The sequence below is a fragment of the Coregonus clupeaformis genome, chromosome 26 (assembly GCF_020615455.1).
Source record: "Coregonus clupeaformis isolate EN_2021a chromosome 26, ASM2061545v1, whole genome shotgun sequence".
Classification (NCBI taxonomy): domain Eukaryota; kingdom Metazoa; phylum Chordata; class Actinopteri; order Salmoniformes; family Salmonidae; genus Coregonus; species Coregonus clupeaformis.
The window spans coordinates 49,060,521-49,083,134 of NC_059217.1; the positions used below are offsets into that span (position 1 = coordinate 49,060,521).

Sequence of the window (22,614 nt, forward strand, 5' to 3'; positions counted from 1 at the left end):
TATTTTTATAATTTTTTTTTTTGTGGGGGGGATGGATCAGCTTAATATTGCAGATAGATTGTATCTTCTATCAATGTAATTGTCTGCATCACTTCCAATCCCCCATGTTTTTTTATATTTTTTATATATATATATTCCCCTTTATTACTTTTCAACCCCACCATCCTTTCCCTACTTGGAGTAAATTAGTGAACAACAACATGCTGTTAGAAACACCCAACACACACACATGCTGTTAGAAACACCCAACACACACACAGGCTGTTAGAAACACCCAACACACACACATGCTGTTAGAAACACCCAACACACACACATGCTGTTAGAAACACCCAACACACACACGGTCTGTTAGAAACACCCAACACACACACACGCTGTTAGAAACACCCAACACACACACATGCTGTTAGAAACACCCAACACACACACACAGGCTGTTAGAAACACCCAACACACAGGCTGTTAGAAACACCCAACACACGGTCTGTTAGAAACACCCAACACACACGGTCTGTTAGAAACACCCAACACACACACATGCTGTTAGAAACACCCAACACACACACAGGCTGTTAGAAACACCCAACATACACACGGTCTGTTAGAAAGCTGATCAACTCATTGTTTTCTCTGGTTTTATTATTTAACCTCCAAGAATTGACCCAGTTTTATCATCTGAGTGCCCTGTTACAATTGCTCCTCCGAGCTTATGGTGTCTCTCTCTTCCTCTCTCCCCCCTCCGCCCTCTTCTCTCTCTTCCTCTCTCCCCCCTCTGCCCTCTTCTCTCTCTTGCTCTCTCCCCCCTCCGCCCTCTTCTTCCTCTCTCCCCCCTCCGCACTCGTCTCTCTCTTCCTCTCACCTCTCTCCTCCCTCCTCCCTCGTCTCTCTTCCTCTCACCCCTCTCCCCCCTCGTCTCACTCTTCCTCTCACCTCTCTCCTCCCTCGTCTCTCTTCCTCTCACCTCTCTCCCCCCTCGTCTCACTCTTCCTCTCTCCTCCCTCGTCTCTCTTCCTCTCTCCCCCTCGTCTCTCTCTTCCTCTCTCCTCCCTCGTCTCTCTCTTCCTCTCACCTCTCCTCCCTCGTCTCTCTCTTCCTCTCACCTCTCTCCCCCCTCGTCTCTCTCTTCCTCTCACCTCTCTCCCCCTCGTCTCTCTCTTCCTCTCACCTCTCTCCTCCCTCGTCTCGCTCTTCCTCTCACCTCTCTCCCCCCTCGTCTCGCTCTTCCTCTCACCTCCCCCCTTGTCTCGCTCTTCCTCTCACCTCTCTCCCCCCTCGTCTCTCTCTCCCCCCTCCGCCCTCCACAGGGATGGTATAGAGTTTGCCTTTAAGTACCAGAATCCTCATGGTGCAGAGTTCCCTCCTCCTAACCTGGCCTTCCTAGAGGTCCTCTCAGAGTTCTCCTCCAAACTGCTGCGACAGGACAAGAAGACTGTGTAAGTACCTACCCTGTGTGTGTGTCAAATTATTATGGCACAATAAGCAGACTGTGTGTAACCCCTCTCTCTCCTCCCCCCAGTCACTCGTATCTGGAGAAGTTTATGTCAGAGTCGATGTCGGAGCGTCGTGAGGACGTGTGGCTGCCGTTAATCTCCTACCGGAACAGTCTGCTAACGGGAGGTGAGGATGGGGACCGGCTGTCGGTAACGTCAGGCGCCAGCAGCAAGACCAGCTCCATCCGCAGCAAGAAGGGACGGACGCCAGTACACAAGAGTAAACGCATCGAGGGTGGGTCTATCTCACACACACACACACACACAGACACACACACACACAGAGATACACACACAGAGACATACACTCAAGTGTACAAAACATTAAGAACACCTTCCTAATATTGAGTTGCACCCCCCCCACACTTTTACCCTCAGAACAGCCTCAGTTCGTCAGGGCATGGACTCTACAAGGTGTCGAAAGTGTTCCACAGGGATGCTGGCCCATGTTGACTCCAATGCTTCCCACAGTTGTCAAGTTGGCTGGATGTCCTTTGGGCGGTGGACCTTTCTTGATACACACAGGAAACTGTTGAGTGTGAAAAACCCAGCAGCGTTGCAGTTCTTGACACAAACCGGTGTGCCTGGCACCTACTACCATACCCCGTTCAAAGGCACTTACATATTTTGTCTTGCCCATTCACCCTCTGAATAGCACACATACACAATCCAAGTCTCAATTGTCTCAAATCCTTCTTTAACCTGTCTCCTTCCCTTCATCTACACTGATTGAAGTGGATTTAACAGGTGACATCAATAAGGGATCATAGCTTTCACCTGGATTCACCTGGTCAGTCTGTCATGGAAAGAGCAGGTGTTCCTAATGTTTTCTACACTCAGTGTATAAATACAAGCACCTACAGATGTTGCTAAAATGTGTCTGTGTTTTTCACCATCTGTCTCTGTGGGTCCACTAGAGGAGAGTAGTGTGGAGGCCTCGTGGCTGCGTGGTAATGACAGCCTCCAGACACCGGGGGCGCTAGCCACTCCTCAGCTCACCTCCACCGTCCTCAGAGAAAACCCACGGCAGGCGGCGGACACACACCTACCTGACCCCGACTCTGAACCTGGCTCAGAGAACGACTATGTACACAAGTAAGTGTGTGTGTGTGTGTGTACGCACGTGCACTGTGTGTCTGTGTGTGTGTAAGTGTGTGTAACCCTCTCCTCTGCAGTCCCCAGATGCAGATGTCTTGGCTAGGCCAACAGAAGATGGAGGACAGTAGAAAGGATAGAACAGCCATGAACTACATGAAGGCCCGCAACCAGACTGTCAGACAAACTGTGTACGTGTTAATGTGTGTCTAGTGTGTGTGTGTGTGTGTGTGTATGTGTGTGTGTTTACTGACCCCCCCCCCCCTCTCTCTCTATCTCTCTATAGTCGTGGTCTGATGGAGGATGACGCGGAGCCAATCTTTGAGGACGTCATGATGTCATCGCGAGGTCAACTGGAGGACATGAACGAGGAGTTCGAAGACACCATGGTCATCGACCTGGTCAGTGACGTCACTTCCTGTCGCTGTGACATCACTTCCTGTCTATCGTGTTTGATTCTGTCGTTTCGATCGTCGATTCTGTTGTGTAATTCGTCCAGTCTATCGCTTCATATGTTCATTCTCGTGTTCTGTCGTTCCAGCCTCCCTCCAGGAACAGGCGTGAGAGGGCGGAGCTCAGACCAGACTTCTTCGACTCAGCAGCCATGATCGAGGACGAGTCGGTAAGGAGAACACACACATTCAGCCTTGCAGTGGTTAACTAGTGTATCACCCTAAGACATCTAAAACGTGATCCAATCTGTCATTTAACAACATCCCTTGTCTCCGTTATCCCAGGGTTTCACCATGCCCATGTTCTGATCCAGTGTTCCGAGACCTTCCTGAAAGGGGGAGGGGCCTTCGACAGGATGAGCTGTCAATCAAACATCAGACTGTCAGAACTTATATCACACACACCCAGATGAACTCTGACCAGCCAGTTGACAGCTTTGTGTGTGTGTGTGGAGTGGATCCCAGTGAAGGATGTGGATCTGTTGGGATCTACCCTGAAGCTCCAGGGATCCACTCACTGGTCGGCCGAAGGATCCCGCTCAACCCTGAGAATATCGGACAGAATATCGTACAGAGTATCAATCGTACATAGAGAAGATCTTTTATCGTTCAGTGGACGTGTGGGTGTGTTGGCTACAAACCGGACAGAATATCGGACAAAATATTGTTCCACATTTCTTTAGAAATATTGTAAACTTTCGTCCCTTCCTGTTGGTTCCCACTGACTTGTTTTAACTTCCTGTTATTGTTAGCGTTGTTAGCGTTCTGGCTAATCTCACCGCTAGCTCCGTGGTACTCATGGCCCTGTGCTCCCGGCTATACAGTCCCCCCTTCCACACAGTTGTATGGTTGTTTCGTTCCACTTCCGATGTCATGTACAGTCCTCCCACCCCCCCCCCAGATGGAACTTGATATTAAATGTGATAAATCTTTACTCTTTTATTTGTTAGCTTTACTCTCACTCCTGTCTCGTCTATCTTTACTCTCTCTTCCCCTTCGATAGTGTTGAGAATATCCTGTATTTTGTTTTATTGGCAAATGCACCAAACAGCAACCAATATGGCCAGAACTAGAAGAGTTCTCATTGGCCATACAAGAGGCTGTGACGTCATAACCAAATCCCAAGCCCCTCCCCCTCAGAGCTCCAGAGAAACACACCCACGGTGGAATCGCGGCTTTTTAAAAACATAATAAATAAATATATTTTGAATTTCAGTAGCTTTAGTACAAAGTTTTAAATCAAGTGAGTTTTTAGTTTTTTTGTCCAATATTTGTTTGTACAGTTATCTTTCTGAAAACGTATCTTGTTTGTTGCCAAACGGTTGCCTAAATGCTTATATCTGATGAGTCCCTACTGCTCAGGCTGTTGCCATGGATACCCAGCCTGTTAAGCGCCATATAAGGGTGTGTCCAGTGCGACTGTAGATGTTGTGTAGACTCTCAATAGTCTAAAGTGACTTCCTCTCCTTCATCCTGCACTGATGAGGAATAACTGGACAGGTAACAGCTAATATCCAGTAGCCTTCTACCATATTCATTTCACCTGTCCTCTCTTTTCAGATCAGTGCATATGAAGGTGGAGGAGACCAGCAAAGAGTGCCCCTCTAGTCTTAAGATGAGGCTGTAGTTACACACAACACCGTCACTACAAGTTGATTGGTTGGCTTATCACTTTGACCCACCCCTCTTGTTCTTCTACTGGCTGGTTTGGCTGCCCTTCTGTAAATATCAGAGATGATTGGTTCTTTCTGTAGCGATGGCATCACGTGCCCTTTAACCTTCTAAAATACTGTTTTTGTTTTCTGTGATCTTATTGAAAATCTTTTTTAAATAAATAAAATCTGTAATCTATTTCTGGATTGTGTGTGTGTTGCTGGATTGGACTCGTTCTAAAAGTAGACTCCATATGTACACTACCATTCAAAAGTTTGGGGTCACTTAGAAACTGGCAGCTTCATTAAATAGTACCTGCAAAACACCAGTCTCAACGTCAACAGTGAAGAGGCGACTCCGGGATGCTGACCTTCTAGGCAGAGTTGCAAAGAAAAAGCCATATCTCAGTCTGGCCAATAAAAATAAAAGATTAAGATGGGCAGTCTGAGATATGGCTTTTTCTTTGCAACTCTGCCTAGAAGGTCAGCATCACGGAGTTGCCTCTTCACTGTTGACGTTGAGACTGGTGTTTTGCAGGTACTATTTAATGAAGCCTGCTAGTTGAGGACCTGTAAGTCAAACTAGACACTAGTTTGTCCTCTTGCTCAGTTGTGCACCGGGGCCTCCCACTCCTCTTTCTATTCTGGTTAGAGCCAGTTTGTGCTGTTCTGTGAAGGGAGTAGTACACAGCGTTGTACGAAATCTTCAGTTTCTTCACAATTTCTCGTATGGAATAGCCTTCATTTCTCAGAACAAGAATAGACTGACGAGTTTCAGAAGAAAGTTATTTGTTTCTGGCCATTTTGAGCCTGTAATCGAACCCACAATTGCTGATGCGCCAGATACTCAACTAGTCTCAAGAAGGCCAGTTTTATTGCTTCTTTAATCAGCACAACAGTTTTCAGCTGTGCTAACATAATTGCAAAAGGGTTTTCTAATGATCAATTAGTATTGTGTGCAATGCTGTCATCAAGGCAAAGGGTGGCTATTTGAAGTATCTCAAATATAAAATATATTTTGATTTGTTGAACACTTTTTTGGTTACTACATGATCCCATATGTGTTATTTCATAGTTTTGATGTCTTCACTATTATTCTACAATGTAAAAATACAGAACAACCCTTGAATGAGTAGGTGTGTCCAAACTTTTGACTGGTAGTGTATATACAAAAAAAATATATGGGGGATTGGAAATGATGCAGACAATTACATTGATGGAAGCCACAATCTATCTGCAATGTTAAAGTTGATCTACCCCCTAAAAAAATATACAGTTTATTCGGAAAGTATTCAGACCCCTTGACTTTTTCCACATTTTGTTACGTTACAGCCCTATTCTAAAATTGATTAAATAAATAATAATTCCTCATCAATCTACACACAATACCCCATAATGACAAAGCGAAAACAGGTTTTTAGAAAACTGATATCACATTTACATAAGTATTCAGACCCTTTGCTATGAGACTCGAAATTGAGCTCAGGTGCATCCTGTTTCCATTGATCATCCTTGACATGTTTCTACAACTTGATTGGAGTCCATCTGTGGTAAATTCAATTGATTGGACATGATTTGGAAAGGCACACACCTGTCTATACAGTGAGGGAAAAAAGTATTTGATCCCCTGCTGATTTTGTAAGTTTGCCCACTGACAAAGACATGATCAGTCTATAATTTTAATGGTAGGTTTATTTGAACAGTGAGAGACAGAATAACAACAAAAAAATACAGAAAAACGCATGTCAAAAATGTTATAAATTGATTTGCATTTTAATGAGGGAAATAAGTATTTGACCCCTCTGCAAAACATGACTTAGTTAGTACTTGGTGGCAAAACCCTTGTTGGCAATCACAGAGGTCAGACGTTTCTTGTAGTTGGCCACCAGGTTTTCACACATCTCAGGAGGGATTTTGTTCCACTCCTCTTTGCAGATCTTCTCCAAGTCATTAAGGTTTCGAGGCTGACGTTTGGCAACTCGAACGTAACAAAATGTGGAAAAAGTCAAGGGGTCTGAATACTTTCCGAATGGACTGTGTATATTTATACAAATAAAAAAAAGTATATTTGACTCCAGAGGGCAGGCTTAAGAGCGGGAGGCCCAAGACAACGTGGCGGAGAACTATGGAGACTGAGCTCCAACAGAGTATCTGTACTTTACTCTATATTTTTGACAACTTTCACTTCACTACATTCCTAAAGAAAAGAATGTAATTTTTTCTCCATACTTTTTCCCTGAAACCCAAAGTACTCATTACATTTTCAATGCTTAGCAGGACAGGAAAATGGTCCAATTCACACACTTATCAAGAGAACTTCCTTGGTCATGCCTCTGATCTGGCGGACTCACTAAACGCTTCGTTTGTAAATGATGTCAGAGTTGGAGTGTGCCCCTGGCTATCCGTAAATGGAAAAACACAAGAAAATGGTGCCCTTTAGTTTGCTTAATATAAGGAATTTGAAATTACTTTTGATACTTAAGGATATTTAAAACCCAAATACTTTTAGGTTAGACTTCTACTCCAGTAGTATTTTACTGGGTGACTAACTTTTACTTGAGTCATTTTCTATTAAGGCATCTTTACTTTTACTCAAGTATGACAATTGGGTACTTTTTCCAGCACTGGTGACAGGGATGAGTGAGTGTGCTTGGCTGGTTATTACACAAAACCTCTATTACACACACACACACACGTTCAAACTGTCATTGGGATATGAAACGTGTCAGCACACACATTCAGTCTCACACACGGACAAACACAGACATTTGTCTTTACAAGTTCAATCATTTTATTTAACAAACTAGTCTATGGATTCACGGCAGGTGTGCTACTTTGACCAGATAGAAAAACTGATTCTTCCAAAAAAGTCCCACAAGGGTAGGGACAGATAAGTGTATCTAAGCCAGGGCTCTCCAACCCTGTTCCTTGAGAGCTACCCTCCTGTAGGTTTTCAATCCAACCCCAGTTGTAACTAACCTGATTCAGTTTATCAACCAGCTAATTACTAGAATCAGGTACGCTAGATTAGGGTAGGAGCAAAAACCTACAAGACGGTAGCTCTCCAGGAACAGGGTTTGAGAGCCCTGAGCTAAGCTATAGGTGAAATGACAGACAGACAGACGGAGGAGATGGTCTTGGAGACAGACAGGTCGGGTGGGAGAGGGTGTGTGTTAGAGTGGGATGTTGGCGTGTTTCTTCCAGGGGTTGGTCTGTTTCTTGGAGGCCAGAACCTCCAGGTCCCTACAGATCCTCTTCCGGGTGGTCGACGGCACAATGATGTCATCCACGAACCCTGAAACACACACGGTTACGATGGGGGAGTGTGTGTAAGGTTTGTTGGAATTAAATGGGGTGTGTATGTGTGTGTACCTCTGACAGCGGCAGGGAAAGGGTTGGCGAACTTCTCTACGTATTCAGCCTCCTGCTCTGCCTGGTTGGATTTCCCTCTGAAGATGATCTGGACAGCACCCTGATTGAACACACACCATGTTAGAGAGGCAGCCAAATATTATGAATGTATTAAAGTGATTCATTTTGACATTGTGAATGTTGCCATGGCTAGAAGGATGTGTGTGATACCTTGGTCTTGTGTAGAAGGTGTGTGTGTGTGTTACCTTGGCTCCCATCACGGCCACCTCTGCAGACGGCCAGGCATAGTTCACATCTCCTCTCAGGTGCTTGGAACTCATTACGTCATACGCTCCTCCATAGGCCTTCCTAGTGATGATGGTGATCTTGGGGACAGTAGCCTCAGCGAAGGCAAACAGTAGCTTGGCTCCGTGTCGGATGATACCTCCATACTCCTGAGACGTACCTGAGAGAAACAATGAGGAAGGTGGAATTCTCGTTTGAAAAATCTTAACTTGTTTTGATTTTTAAATGCTGGTTGATCGCAGTACAACAGTTTGACAATTAAAGTGAAAGCTGTCAAATGAGATTTACTTTTTGACGTGCCAATTATTCATGAGGAAAGTCAGACTTGCGTCCTACCTGGCAGGAAGCCGGGCACGTCCACGAAGGTGAGGATGGGGATGTTGAAAGCATCGCAGAAACGAACGAAGCGAGCTCCCTTTACTGACGAGTTAATGTCCAGACAACCTGTACACACACACACACACACACACACACACACACGAGAAGTATCATCACCACCACAACAACCATCATCATCACAACCAACATCATCACCATCATCATCATCAGCACCACCACTACTCATTATCATCATCAGCACCACCACTACTACTCATTTTCACCATCACCATCACCACCACTACTCATTATCACCATCATCATCAGCAACATCATCATCACTAATCCATCCATCCGATTCTTCGACTCACCAGACGCTACTTTAGGTTGATTCCCTACGATTCCAACAGTTCGACCATTCATGCGAGCAAATCCCACTACGATGTTTTTAGCGTAGTTGGGCATGATCTCAAAGAACTCCCTCTCGTCCACGATCTAAAGTTAAAACCACAGATGAATACATAACAGGCTGTGTGTGTGTGTGTGTGTGTGTGTGTGTGTGTGTGTGTGTGTGTGTGTGTGTGTGTGTGTGGGGCGTACCCCCTGGATGATGTCCAGCATGTCATAGGCTTTAGTGGTCTCAAAGGGAACGATGGTGTCCAGACCAGGAACCAGTCTATCACTGGAGGAGGAGAGGAGAGAGAGGGATGAGAGGGGATCTAACATCCTCCAAAGGCCCTTTCTATGGATTACATTTCAGGAAAATCCCAAATGTCCTGTGATTGGCTAGTCTGTCTGAGAGGAGTTCTGTGGTTGGGTACCTGGGGTCGTGGCACTCTGTAACGGGGCGGGTCCTGGTTGCTAAGGGGAAGGAAGTTGAAGAAGTTTCGGAGGTTGAGCAGAGCATCGATGTCGTTCTCAAACGCTCGGTGAGCGACGCCTGACACGGCTGTGTGTGTCTTAGCTCCTCCCAGTTCCTCCTGAGTGACATCTTCATTGGTGACAGACTTCACTACGTCAGGGCCTGTGATGAACAGGTATGAGGTGTCCTACACACACACACACGCCATCAAAGATCTGGATATAACCCATGTTAGTTGTATTAATTGTACAGTACATCTATGCAGGAGGGGTCCTGAAGTTCTCCTATACTGTGTGTGTGTCTTACCTTGACCATAAAGGTGAAGTCGGTCAGGGCAGGAGAGTAGACAGCTCCTCCAGCACAGGGACCCATGATCAGAGAGATCTGAGGAACCACACCTGAAGCCATCACATTCCTCTACAGAGACAGAGATACCGGGTGAGAGCGTGAGACAGGGAGAAAGAGTGAGACACGGAGAGAGAGAGACAGAGCGAGTGAGACAGGGAGAGAGAGAGTACATTTAGAAGCCATTTCTTTGCCGTCATCCTCATCCCAATAACCAGTCTAATCAAGCCCCGCCCCCTTACCAGGAAGATGTCGGCATATCCAGCCAGTGACTCCACCCCCTCCTGGATCCTGGCTCCGCCAGAGTCGTTCAGACCAATGACTGGAGCACCCACCATCATGGCCTGGTCCATGATCTACACAGACATAAAGGGATGTGATTAGAAGTAATGAATGAGAAGCAGGAGTTGTGTGAGCCACCAGGCCCTGGAGAGTGAGCCTGTCCTCCTACCTTACAGATCTTCTGTGCGTGAGCCCCAGACAGACTGCCTCCAAATACGGTGAAGTCCTAAGAGAGAGCGAGAAACATTTATCATAAAAATAAATGGTAACTACTTTGACTGTGTGTGTGTGTGTGTGTGTGTGTACCTGACTGAAGACATACACCAGCCTTCCGTTGATCCTTCCCTGTCCAGTCACCACACTGTCCCCTGCGAACTAGAGAGAGAGAGGGGGGAGAAACCATGTTTATAATGAGGACTGAATCAACATACAAATTAATCACTTTATTCCATTTTGTCCGAAGGCTGGATAAAATTGAGGAACCTCTATTGTGACATGTTACCTTGTTGTGGTCCTCTTCCATGCCGAAGTCAGAGCAGCGATGTTCCACAAACATGTCATACTCCACAAACGAGTCTTTATCCAACAGAAGCTCAACTCTCTCTCTGGCTGTCAGCTTCCCCTGTGGAAGACAGACTAAACGTTATACGGACAGACAGACAGGCAAACAGATAGATACACTATCAAACTGACAGACAGACACGTGCGCATGCATAGATTATTTACCCTTTTGTGTTGCGCGTCAATTCTCTTCTGACCTCCTCCGACCAGCGCAGCATTCCTCTTTCGGTCTATCCTCTCCTGAACGGAGAGATGACTGACAGAATACCACCGCCGCGACCGCTGGTGCAGCTGGGACTGTGCAACGGCTGCCGTAGCCACGCCATGTTTTACCTGTCCGAATGTTTTAAAAGAAGCTTTTAGTCCAGAAAGCAGACCACAACTGCTCCGTGCTACAGCGAAGGCCGCCATTGCTGTCTAAACTGACGTACGAGAGTGGGTGGGCACTGTAGGAAAGTGACGCGCGTTTGAGCCAATCACCAGACGGTCTTTTTTTAATGGACTGTGAAGAACGAGGTAGATCTGGAGGGGGATTGACTTGAAGTGTGAACATATTTAGAACCGTGTATGATAGGTCAACCTTGAGGGGTTGTAGTTTTATATTGTGTGGTCTGAATGTCATGGAAATAAAAACTACACTCCCCAGAAAGTTGGTTTGGTATCTCCTCTGTGATTGGTCGGTCTGACCGACGCCCCTTGCCCCCTCCCTCCTAGCCAAAACTCCTTTCCTAAGCACTGTTGTAGAGCTATCATTGGATTGGTAGAATAAGCAGCATGCTAAAAGTATCATGCTTTATACATGTCACTCATCTATATGTTGAAATCGTTTTGAAACTCAAGTGTCTATATTGCACTTGCTGTGTGTGTGTCTGTGTGTCTGTGTGTATGTGTGTCTGTGTGTATGTGTGTAACAATGTAGGCAAACACTATAAAACAAGAGAAACACTCAAACTGATCAGTATTTATTGGAGGGTTAAAAATCTATCAACCATTTCAATCACAATTGTACATAAAGTGCTCACACCCAGCAGCAGTTACTGGGGACAACTGAGATCATTCTGTTCAGTGGAAAACAATCAAGCTCTCACAGTGTTGTGGGTTGAAAAGTGTGTTAAATACAGTCAGGTTGTAGATGAAGTCCGCACTCAATACCTTGTCTAAAGAACATACTTTTTCATGTTTTGTTATTGCTTTTTACAGCACCAGGGGATCGTGTTGTATGACACTACCTTTTGAGTACTCATTGTTTTTCCATGTAGGCACAATTCTATTTAGATTGCATTGATGCATAACCCAGTTGTACACATAACATAATTTAACCCAATCTAGTCTAGAACTAGGACTGTTATGGAGTCATCAGATTACCCAGATTACTACATTCTAATACTGCGCATTGATTGTCTTAGATGGAAGTTTATTTTTGTGTATTAGTTTGAGCCTCCTTTGTTTGTGGATTGCATCCTGTGACCAGAGGGGACAGACAGATAACAGACTGCACATTTAAAACGCAGCATATGTATTGTTCAGGTCAGGTGAGCAGCGCTGAGATAGGATGACCTGTGTGTGTGTGTGTTTAATGGAAGCAAACGTATTGCGACACATGCACACACACCCCAGAGTGCAAACAGCTACAATCAGGGAACAGTATCTGTGTTATATTCTTACATTCTAACGCAGTTTAAAACACCAGTCCAACCCAGTTTGATGGTGCATAGACACACACACACACACACACACACTAGAGGTTTTCCTGCAGCCAGTCCATGTATCCTCTGATCATTCTTTTCCCTACATCGAAGAAAAACGGCCAGTGCGCAAAACTCAAGGCGCCGTGGAAACCGTCGTCATAGTGATCGCTGGAAACCGTAACGCCCGCGTCCTGTAGCCTCCTGGTGTACATCAACCCATCGTCTCTGAGCACATCGTACTCACACGTTAGAATGTAAGCTCGCGGGGTTCTACCCAGAACCCCCTGCTCCGCCAGCAGCGGCGCCGCTCGGACATCCAGCAACCCCGGGAGAAGATCTCCCTCCTGCCCCGTGACCTCCTGTGACCCCGTCTCCATGCCAACAGGCTTGTAATGCTTCATGTGTTTGGCCGGCAGAAGGGTGGTCCAGTTGATATGGGAGCGGATGGAGGGAGGGATGGAAGGATGGTGGAGTAAGGAGGGGGACAATAGGAGGGGATGGAGAGAGGTATCAACCCCCAGGTAGAGCAGCCAGAACCTACAGAGAAAGAGAGAGAAGGGTTACTAACACAGGTGTGTGTGTGTGTGACTGTGTGTGTGTGTGTGTGTGTGTGAACATGTGCATGTACCTGGCCATCATAAAGCGGTGTAGGATGGGCATGTTGTGGTTCTGTTGGTGGGATGGAGTGTTGAGGTCTAGACCCTGGAGGACTGGGTAGATCAACGCTTGAACACTGAACTTCACACTCACACTGTCATCTACCGAGATCTGTGAAGAGAGGGAGAGTGTGTTAGTGGTCTGTGTAGACGTGTGTGTGTGTATGTGTGTGTGTGTGTCTACCTGCTGTGCGACGGCTGCAGCCAGGTTTCCTCCAGCGCTATCGCCTGACACGGCCACGCGCTGTGGATCCACAGACAACTTTCCCAGAATGCCCGGATCCAGGAAGTGCTTGGCCGCGGCCAGACAGTCCTCATACTGCACAGGGAAATGCACTGCTGGAGCCAAACGGTACCTACACACACACACTGCTGGATGAATGCCTGATCCAGGATAGTGTGGCAGTGCGTTCATGTGAGTGTGTGCATGTGTGTGTGCACGCCAGTGTGTGTGTGTACCGGACAGACGGACAAAGAGAGCCAGTGTATAGGAGGAAATTGGCCACTGAGGACAGCTATTAACTCATTACACACACACACACACATACACATACACACACACACACACACTTATGGTAAAAGTTACAAAAAACACTTTTTAACAGTTATGTCCAAACCTTAACTTGTTACTATGGCGTTATAAGAACCCAAGACTTTCATGTTGAGTGTGTGTGTGTGTGTGTGTGTGTAGAACTGAAGCTAATACAGTGTGAAAAGAGGAGACACACTTACTCAACAGACACAACCACTGCATTCAGCTCATCAGACATCTGCCTACACAAGACATCATAGCTCCCCATCTCTGAGAGGAAGACAGGGAGAGGGGAAAGAGATAGAGGTGGGGGGAGTAGAGAAGGAGAGAAAGAGAGAGGAAGACGGTGAGAAACCAAAGGTTGTTGCATTAGGGTTACATCATGAACTAGATGTATTTATGCTTGTAAACAAACACACACACAGACACTTGTACATGTGTGAAATAAGATAAATATAAGCACCCACCAATTTTTTGTTTTATTTATTTAGTTTTCCACTTACTGGCGGCGCCCAGGGCCCATCCTCCTCCATGGTAGAACATCACAGCCCTCCTCAGCCCCCCCTCTCCTCCCCCCACGGCGGGGGGCTCGTACAAGCGCACCGGGACTCCGTCAAAGTCCACATCACTCACCCTCACCCCACCTCCCTGCCCTCCCGCCATCTCCCCCAGGAACTCCAGCCCCGATACAGACCCCCGAATCACTGGGATGTGATGACTCAGACCCAGACACTGGCACAGGTCACCCTGGGGCAGAGGGGGGATGGAGAGGGAGAGAGAAGGACAGAGAGATAGGGGGAGAGATGGAGAGAGAGAGAGACATTTGAATGAGGTCTGAGAGAGCTGGAGTATCCCTGGTAGTTTAGTATGCTAACCCTGTTCTAGAGGCTAGGGCTTTGACTTGAGAGTGAGTGTTTGTTCTGTCCTACCAACTCTTATGGTCATTGTCACACCCTTAGCAAATACCACCATAGGAGTTGGCAAGACTGCACAGATCTTTGACCAGGATAGGGCTCCCCAAGGACACTTTTAGCAATCTGCTTCCGTCTGTCCTTTCACCTACTAGCCTAAAGCCTACGTTGTGAATGTTGCTCACTTCTCCACTGGCACTAGTTACAACATGGCTAAAGTTGCTCTGTTCACCCCAGTGTGTGTGTTTACGTGTATTTACCCCAGGCACTACTTACACCATGACTGTGTGAAATCTAGGTGAAGGGCCACACACACCCACCCACCCACACACCCACACACCCACCCACACACTAGAAAAGAGCTTGTGCTGCATTTAGCTAGTTCAAATCAATTATCCACATATGATTTCACACAAGGGTTGGAGAAAGCACAGTAAAGCATTGTTTTACTTCTACAAAATCAGTTCACATGTTCTACTTGTTCAGACTAACTAACTAGCTTTACAACACGTCACATGTTAGCTGCATTATAAGCTATCTAGCTAGTAAAAATGTATGCACACATGACTGTAAGTCGCTTTGGATAAAAGCGTCTGCTAAATGGCATATTATTTATTTATAGCCTCCAATTCAGTGTCTCAAACCAATAGGCCTAAACCTGCTGCACCTGACTGCGATACATAGGTAGAGTAATAGAAAAAACATTGCATTGCCTATTACTCGTTAATATAAAAAAAACTGTCAAGTTAATGCAATGTAAAGTATGATTTCGCTTATAGCTATTCTTCTTGTTTCTTACCACTTGCAGCACAGCACGGAATAAGGCGTCCAGCAGCATCAGTTTCAAAGGCTCCTCGATGGCAGCAGGTAACGGTGCATATATGTAATATGGAATACCCACCGTTAATACCAATGTTACTACAACAGAAGACAACTTCATCTTTTAAACACCAGTATTACTAGCTAACTCCCCACCATGAGACGTAAATCACCCGCTACAGAGGGCAGCGCAGTCAGAATGTGAGAATGCGGTGTAGTTAGCTTTATATTAAAGATTTGGACTCGTTAATACCTCTTAAACGGAACGTGCAAGAATTATATAAATTACATATGAACCAGCTAACGATAGCGAACAAGTTACACCCCTTGTTTTTGCAATTCGGTGTCGTATTTTCTTTTTGGAGTCGAAGTGTACCTAAAACACTGCTCTCCTCCGCTCAGCCGTCAGGTTTTAAAACTGCAACGCCTACTTTTGCATGTTGATGGGACATGTCAATCATTTCTCAATCACATGACATCGCTCTCAAATCAACTTGACATTGTTCATAGACCTCTTCTCTCGAATCGACGGAAATGTTGTAACTTTATAAAAATAAAAATAAATCACTTTACAGATAAATACTTCCAAAAAACGTAAATACTTCCACCCCAAATACTTCCACCCAATACAACCAATTTTGGTTCAGGGACCTCGACCATCCAATCTATGGCAATAACTTTTGTATATATTTTTAACTTTGGCTGTTTTCAATGATTTTTTTCTCTTAATGTATAAAAAATTTTTGTTTAAAAGTTCAATAGCTTCCACCCCATATGACTAACATGAATTCAACCAACTTTTATTGGTCCAGGGACCTCATCAATACAATGTAAGGCAATTACTTTTGTATTTTTTTACTTGGGCTATTTTCTATTAATTTAATATCATTAAATGTAAAAAAAAGACTTGATTAACACTTAAATAGCTTCCACCCCTAAGGACTTCATAAATAAAACCAACTGTTATGAGTTCAGAGACCTTGTCTGTACAATCTACAGCATATACTTTAGTATTTTCTGACTATGGCTATTTTCTATGATATTGAATGGACTTTAAATTAAAGACACTTCCTTAAAACGTCAATAGCTTTCACCCCATATGACTTTCATGAATACTACCAGGTGTTATTGGCTCATAGACCTTGTCTGTACAATCTACGGCAATTATTATTATTATTTTTTTTTACTTTGGCTATTTTCAATTAATTTAATTTAATGAATACAACCAACTGTTATTGATTCAGGGACCTCGTCTGTACAATCTACGGAAATTACTTTGTATTTTTTGATTTATGCTATTTTCAATTAATTTAAATTGAATTTACATAAACAAATTATTCCTTAAAACTTCAATAGCTTCAACCCAATATGACTTGCATGAATACAACCAACTGTTATTGGTTGAGGGACCTCTTCCCTCCAATTCACAACAATAACTTCTGGGCTTTTTGACTTTGTACATTATTATCAATGTTAATTGTATTTACATGACAAATACTTCCTTAACTTCAGTTTTTTCCATCCTATATGACTCTGCCCCCCGAAGGCCAGTGCTCTGCTCCAGCTCTAAGCCTCAGCCAGCCCTCCACACACCTGAGGCCCAGTTGGCAAAACAAAAAAGCGGGGACAGTGTGGATTAAATCGACTTTAGTACATGCTGTCAAAAGGCTGCATTCTGCAAAATGGACGGGAGTAACAGCAACCAAAACAGTGCTTTTTTTGTTTGTTTGTTTTTGTACAGTTTTATAAACTCAGCGAGAACGTTCTCTCTCTCCATTCAAATCAAATCAAATTGTATTTGTCACATGCGCCTAATAACTCAGGTGTAGACTTTACCGTGAAACGCTTACTTACAAGCCCTTAACCAACAATGGAGTTTAAAGAAAAATAAAGAGTTATGAAAAATATGTACTAAATAAAATACAAAATAAAAGAGCAACAATAAAATAACAATAACGAGGCTATGTAAATATCAGAAGTCTACTTCCTAAGTTTGAGTTATTCACTGCCTTAGCACACTCCGCCAACCCTGTGTTCTAGCAGTGTCTGAATCCTGGCTTAGGAAGGCCACCAAAAATTCTGAAATTTCCATCCCCAACTATAACATTTTCCGTCTAGATAGAACTGCCAAAGGGGGTGGAGTTGCAATCTACTGTAGAGATAGCCTGCAGAGCTCTATCATACTATGCAGGTCTGTGCCCAAACAATTTGAGCTTCTACTTCTAAAAATCCACCTTTCCAGAAATAAGTCTCTCACTGTTGCTGCTTGCTACAGACCCCCTCAGCCCCCAGCTGTGCCCTGGACACCATATGTGAATTGATTGCCCCCCATTTATCCTCAGAGTTCGTACTGCTTGGTGACCTAAATTGGGATATGCTTAATACCCCGGCCATCCTACAATCCAAACTAGATGCCCTCAATCTCACTCAAATTATCAACGAACCTACCAGGTACAACCCTAAATCCGTAAACATGGGTACCCTCATAGATATCATCCTGACTAACTTACCCTCTAAATACACCTCCGCTGTCTTCAACCAGGATCTCAGCGATCACTGCCTTATTGCCTGCGTCCGTAACGGGTCCGCGGTCAAACAACCACCCCTCATCACTGTCAAACGCTCCCTAAAACACTTTAGTGAGCAGGCCTTTTTAATTGACCTGGCCCAGGTATACTGGATGGATATAGATCTCATTCCGTCAGTAGAGGATGCCTGGTTGTTCTTTAAAAGTAATTTCCTCTCAATCTTAAATAAACATGCCCCATTCAAAAAATACAGAACTAAGAACAGATATAGCCCCTGGTTCTCCTCAGACTTGACTGCCCTTGACCAGCACAAAAACATCCTGTGGCGTACTGCATTAGCATCAAATAGCCCCCGCGATATGCAACTTTTCAGGGAAGTTAGGAACCAATATACACAAGCAGTCAGGAAAGCAAAGGCTAACTTTTTCAAACAGAAATTTGCATCCTGTAGCACTAACTCCAAAAAGTTTTGGGACACTGTAAAGTCCATGGAGAATAAGAGCACTTCCTCCCAGCTGCCCACTGCACTGAGGCTAGGAAACACTATCACCACCGATAAATCTACAATAATCGAGAATTTCAACAAGCATTTTGCTACGGCTGGCCATGCTTTCCACCTGGCTACCACTACCCAGGCCACCAACTCTGCACCCTCCGCTGCAACTTGCCCATGCCCCCCCCCCGCTTCTCCTTCACACAAATTCAGACAGCTGATGTTCTGAAAGAGCTGCAAAATCTGGACCCCTACAAATCAGCTGGGCTAGACAATCTGGACCCTTTCTTTCTAAAACTAGCCGCGAAATTGTCGCAACCCCTATTACTAGTCTGTTCAACCTCTCTTTCGTAACGTCTGAGATCCCCAGAGATTGGAAAGCTGCCGCGCTCATCCCCCTCTTCAAAGGGGGTGACACTCTAGATCCAAACTGTTACAGACCTATATCCATCCTGCCCTGCCTTTCGAAAGTATTTGAAAGCCAAGTTAACAAACAGATCACCGACCATTTCGAATCCCACCGTACCTTCTCCGCTATGCAATCCGGTTTCCGAGCTGGTCATGGGTGCACTTCAGCCACGCTCAAGGTCCTAAACGATATTATAACCGCGATCGATAATAGACAGTACTGTGCAGCCGTCTTCATCGACCTGGCCAAGGCTTTCGACTCTGTCAACCACCGCATTCTTATTGGCAGACTAAATAGCCTTGGTTTCTCAAATGACTGCCTCGCCTGGTTCACCAACTACTTCTCAGATAGAGTTCAGTGTGTCAAATCGGAGGGCCTGTTGTCTGGACCTATGGCAGTCTCTATGGGGGTGCCACAGGGTTCAATTCTTGGGCCGACTCTTTTCTCTGTGTATATCAATGATGTCGCTCTTGCTGCTGGTGACTCTCAGATCCACCTCTACGCAGACGACACCATTTTGTATACATCTGGCCCTTCATTGGACACTGTGTTAACAAACCTCCAAACAAGCTTCAATGCCATACAACACTCCTTCAGTAGCCTCCAACTGCTCTTAAACACTAGTAAAACTAAATGCATGCTCTTCAATCGAACGCTGCTGGCACCCGCCCACCCGACTAGAATCACCACTCTCGACGGGTCTGACCTAGAGTATGTGGACAACTACAAATACCTAGGTGTCTGGTTAGACTGTAAACTCTCCTTCCAGACTCACATTAAGAATCTCCAATCCAAAGTTAAATCTAGAATCGGCTTCCTATTTCGCAACAAAGCCTCCTTCACTCATGCTGCCAAACATGCCCTCGTAAAACTGACTATCCTACCGATCCTTGACTTCGGCGATGTCATTTACAAAATAGCCTCCAACACTCTACTCAGCAAATTGGATGTAGTCTATCACAGTGCCATCCGTTTTGTCTCCAAAGCCCCATACACTACCCACCACTGTGACCTGTATGCTCTTGTTGGCTGGTCCTCACTACATGTTCGTCGTCAAACCCACTGGCTCTAGGCCATCTATATATCACTGCTAGGCAAATCCCCGCCTTATCTTAGCTCATTGGTCACCATAGCAGCACCCACCCGTAGTCTGCGCTCCAGCAGGTATATCTCACTGGTCATTCCCAAAGCCAACAACTCCTTTGGCCGCCATTCCTTCCAGTTCTCTGCTGCCAATGACTGGAACGAATTGCAAAAATCTCTGAAGCTGGAGACTCTTATCTCCCTCACTAACTTTAAGCATCAGTTGTCAGAGCACCTTACCGATCACTGCACCTGTACACAGCCCATCTGAAATTAGCCCACCCAACTACCTCATCCCTATATTGTTATTTATTTTGCTCTTTTGCACCCCAGTATCTCTATTTGCACATAATCTCTTGCACATCTAGCATTCCAGTGTTAATACTAATTATAATTATTTTGCACTATAGCCTATTTATTGCCTTACCTCCATAACTTGCTACATTTGCACACACTGTATATATATTTTCTGTTGTATTTTTTGACTTTATGTTTTTTTACCCCATATGTAACTCTGTGTTGTTGTTTTTATCGCACTGCTATGCTTTATCTTGGCCAGGTCGCAGTTGTAAATGAGAACTTGTTCTCAACTGGCTTACCTGGTTAAATAAAGGTGAAAAAAATAAAATAAATAAAATAAAATAAAAATACAGGGGGTACTGGTACCGAGTCAATGTGCGGGGGTACAGGTTAGTCGAGGTAATTGAGGTAATATGTACATGTAGGTAGGGGTAAAGTGACTATGCATAGATAATAAACAGTGGGTCAATGCAGCTCCTATAATTTTAAGGGGCGTTTCTTTAAAACATGCATCCAATTCCATTGAGCACTTACATAAATATACCAAACATATGCTTCAATGTGCCGCGGTTCACAGTGCTGTCACTAGACAGGACATTGATAGAGGTTCCGCTCGTGATGTTAAATTGCAGGCGCAGATGCTCCGATTTCGAAACGATTTGGAACACATTTGAAAAGTTAACGCGCTGACTATACAATGGACTAATAGAAAAATAAAGGCAGTACTTTTCAATGCGTGAGATATAAGAGGTGTGCCGTGAGAGCGTGAGAAGAGGATCAAATACTTGTGTCTCACGGCGTGAGAGTTGGCATCTGGTGGTGCAACTTGTTCGCCATCGTCAACTGATTTAGAATATGACATTTATATAATCCTGGCATGTTCCGTTGAAGAGGTATTGACGAGCAAAGTCCGAATCATTAAGCTAACTACACTGCACTCCAAAGTCCCTGAACTACCACAGTGTGGGAGAGACTACAGCGAATGGAAGTACGGGATACTAAGTTTTTCGTTCGGACTGCAGTTGACTAGTACGACCAGTAGATAACGCTATTGGTCTCAAAATTTCAAACATGTAGTAGTAAACGGTGTGGTCTGTACTGGCATTGGTAAGTTTAGGACACCAGGGGTCGTCAGTGGCCAGCCACTGAACCAAAAGACAGCTACAGCAAGGGTTTTTCCTGACCATCAGTCCTGAGTCCTGACCAACTGAAAAACAGCTTCTATTTCCAGGCCATCAGACTGTTGAACAGCAATCACTAGCCGGTACCCTGCCCTGCACCTTAGACACTGTCGCTAGCCGGCTACCTGCCCGGTACTCTGCCCTGCACCTTGAGACTAATGCCCCATAGATAGAGTCATTGAACGCTGACCACCTCATATTCATTTACATTTTACTCATTTAGCAGACGCTCTTATCCAGAGCGACTTACAGTTAGTGAGTGCATACATTTTTACATATTCTGTTTATATACTGTTGTTTACTCACTGTGTATGTATATACTGTAATATACCTAGCCTAATATACCTACTACTGTACATACCATTTTCTTTCCAAATTATACACTGTCTATACACACCATGTATTTATATTCTAGATTCTGACACATGCTCACTCTAATATACCTACTCTGGGTTGTTGATTGGACCCATTCTGTAATTTCTTGATTTCTTGTTTCGATTGATTTATTATTTGTGTATTTGTATTGTATTTGCGAGACATTCTACTGCACTGTTGCAACTAGAAACATAAGCATTTTGCTGCACCTGCTATAACAACTGCAAATCTGTGTACGCGACCAATCAACTTTGATTTGATTTGACCAGAAATATACCCTCCCTAATAGTATTTAAATGCTCTCTCTCTCTCTCTCTCTCTCTCTCTCTCTCTCTCTCTCTCTCTCTCTCTCTCTCTCTCTCTCTCTCTCTCTCTCTCTCTCTCTCTCTCTCTCTCTCTCTCTCTCTCCCTCCATTCTCTCTCTCTCTCTCTTCCCACACTGTATCTCGGCCCCTGGAGACCCTCCTGGAAACGTAAACAAACAGCAGAATAGAATTTTAGATCTGAACTCTCCCCCTCATTTTCCAAAACACAACTGTGTGTGTGTGTGTGTGTGTGTTTGTAGACCACCAGCACTAGACCGTGTCAGATTATGGAAGATGGGTGTGTTTCTTTTCTCTCCTAGAAGTGTGAACTTGCTCACTCCCCCTCATGTGTGTTTATGTATGTGTCTCTTGCTCAACTACTGGAAACTAGCTACTCAGAATGCTATGTGTGTGTGTGTGTGTGTGTGTGTGTGTGTGTGTGTGTGTGTGTGTGGGTCTTGTTCCCAACCCGGAGGCTAGCTTCTCTGTCTCCTGTGGCAGACGAAAGGGTTGAGTTGTGAGCCAGAGGCTGACTGGAATGGAAACACATTTCTGTCTCATGCATTTATTCATGTTAGATTACTTTAACCACCACCTCAGTCTGTGTGTGTGTGACA

At 44.7% G+C, this 22,614-nt stretch overlaps 3 protein-coding genes across 3 annotated transcripts in view; 1 reads left to right on the forward strand and 2 right to left on the reverse strand.

The window, feature by feature from the left end:
• The window catches only part of stag1a (stromal antigen 1a), a 30,756-nt gene extending 25,865 nt beyond the window's left edge, over positions 1–4,891 (forward strand). Inside the window, exons 20-26 of the mRNA XM_041904323.2 lie at positions 1,308–1,436; positions 1,520–1,728; positions 2,411–2,588; positions 2,669–2,779; positions 2,875–2,989; positions 3,130–3,210; positions 3,326–4,891. Of these exons, the coding sequence (XP_041760257.1) occupies positions 1,308–1,436; positions 1,520–1,728; positions 2,411–2,588; positions 2,669–2,779; positions 2,875–2,989; positions 3,130–3,210; positions 3,326–3,349 (847 nt within the window). The 3' untranslated portion in view covers positions 3,350–4,891. The remainder of the gene's footprint in view (positions 1–1,307; positions 1,437–1,519; positions 1,729–2,410; positions 2,589–2,668; positions 2,780–2,874; positions 2,990–3,129; positions 3,211–3,325) is intronic.
• A 2,572-nt stretch (positions 4,892–7,463) lies between these two features.
• On the reverse strand, positions 7,464–11,160 carry pccb (propionyl-CoA carboxylase subunit beta). The gene is given in 14 exon segments (XM_041904324.2): positions 7,464–7,987; positions 8,065–8,164; positions 8,310–8,509; positions 8,686–8,793; positions 9,039–9,162; positions 9,268–9,349; positions 9,489–9,515; positions 9,517–9,716; positions 9,836–9,946; positions 10,117–10,230; positions 10,326–10,382; positions 10,463–10,531; positions 10,659–10,778; positions 10,883–11,160. Coding segments are annotated over 14 exon segments (1,680 nt in total). The 5' UTR covers positions 11,129–11,160; the 3' UTR covers positions 7,464–7,865.
• A 503-nt stretch (positions 11,161–11,663) lies between these two features.
• Positions 11,664–17,076, reverse strand: LOC121587435 (neutral cholesterol ester hydrolase 1). The gene is made up of 6 exons (XM_041904322.2): positions 15,304–17,076; positions 14,097–14,340; positions 13,794–13,863; positions 13,246–13,417; positions 13,034–13,173; positions 11,664–12,942 (listed from the first exon to the last, which is right to left on the reverse strand). The coding sequence occupies exons 1-6, from the start codon at positions 15,442–15,444 to the stop codon at positions 12,456–12,458; spliced, it is 1,254 nt and encodes a 417-aa protein (XP_041760256.1). The 5' UTR covers positions 15,445–17,076; the 3' UTR covers positions 11,664–12,455.
• Between the last annotated feature and the right edge of the window lie 5,538 nt (positions 17,077–22,614).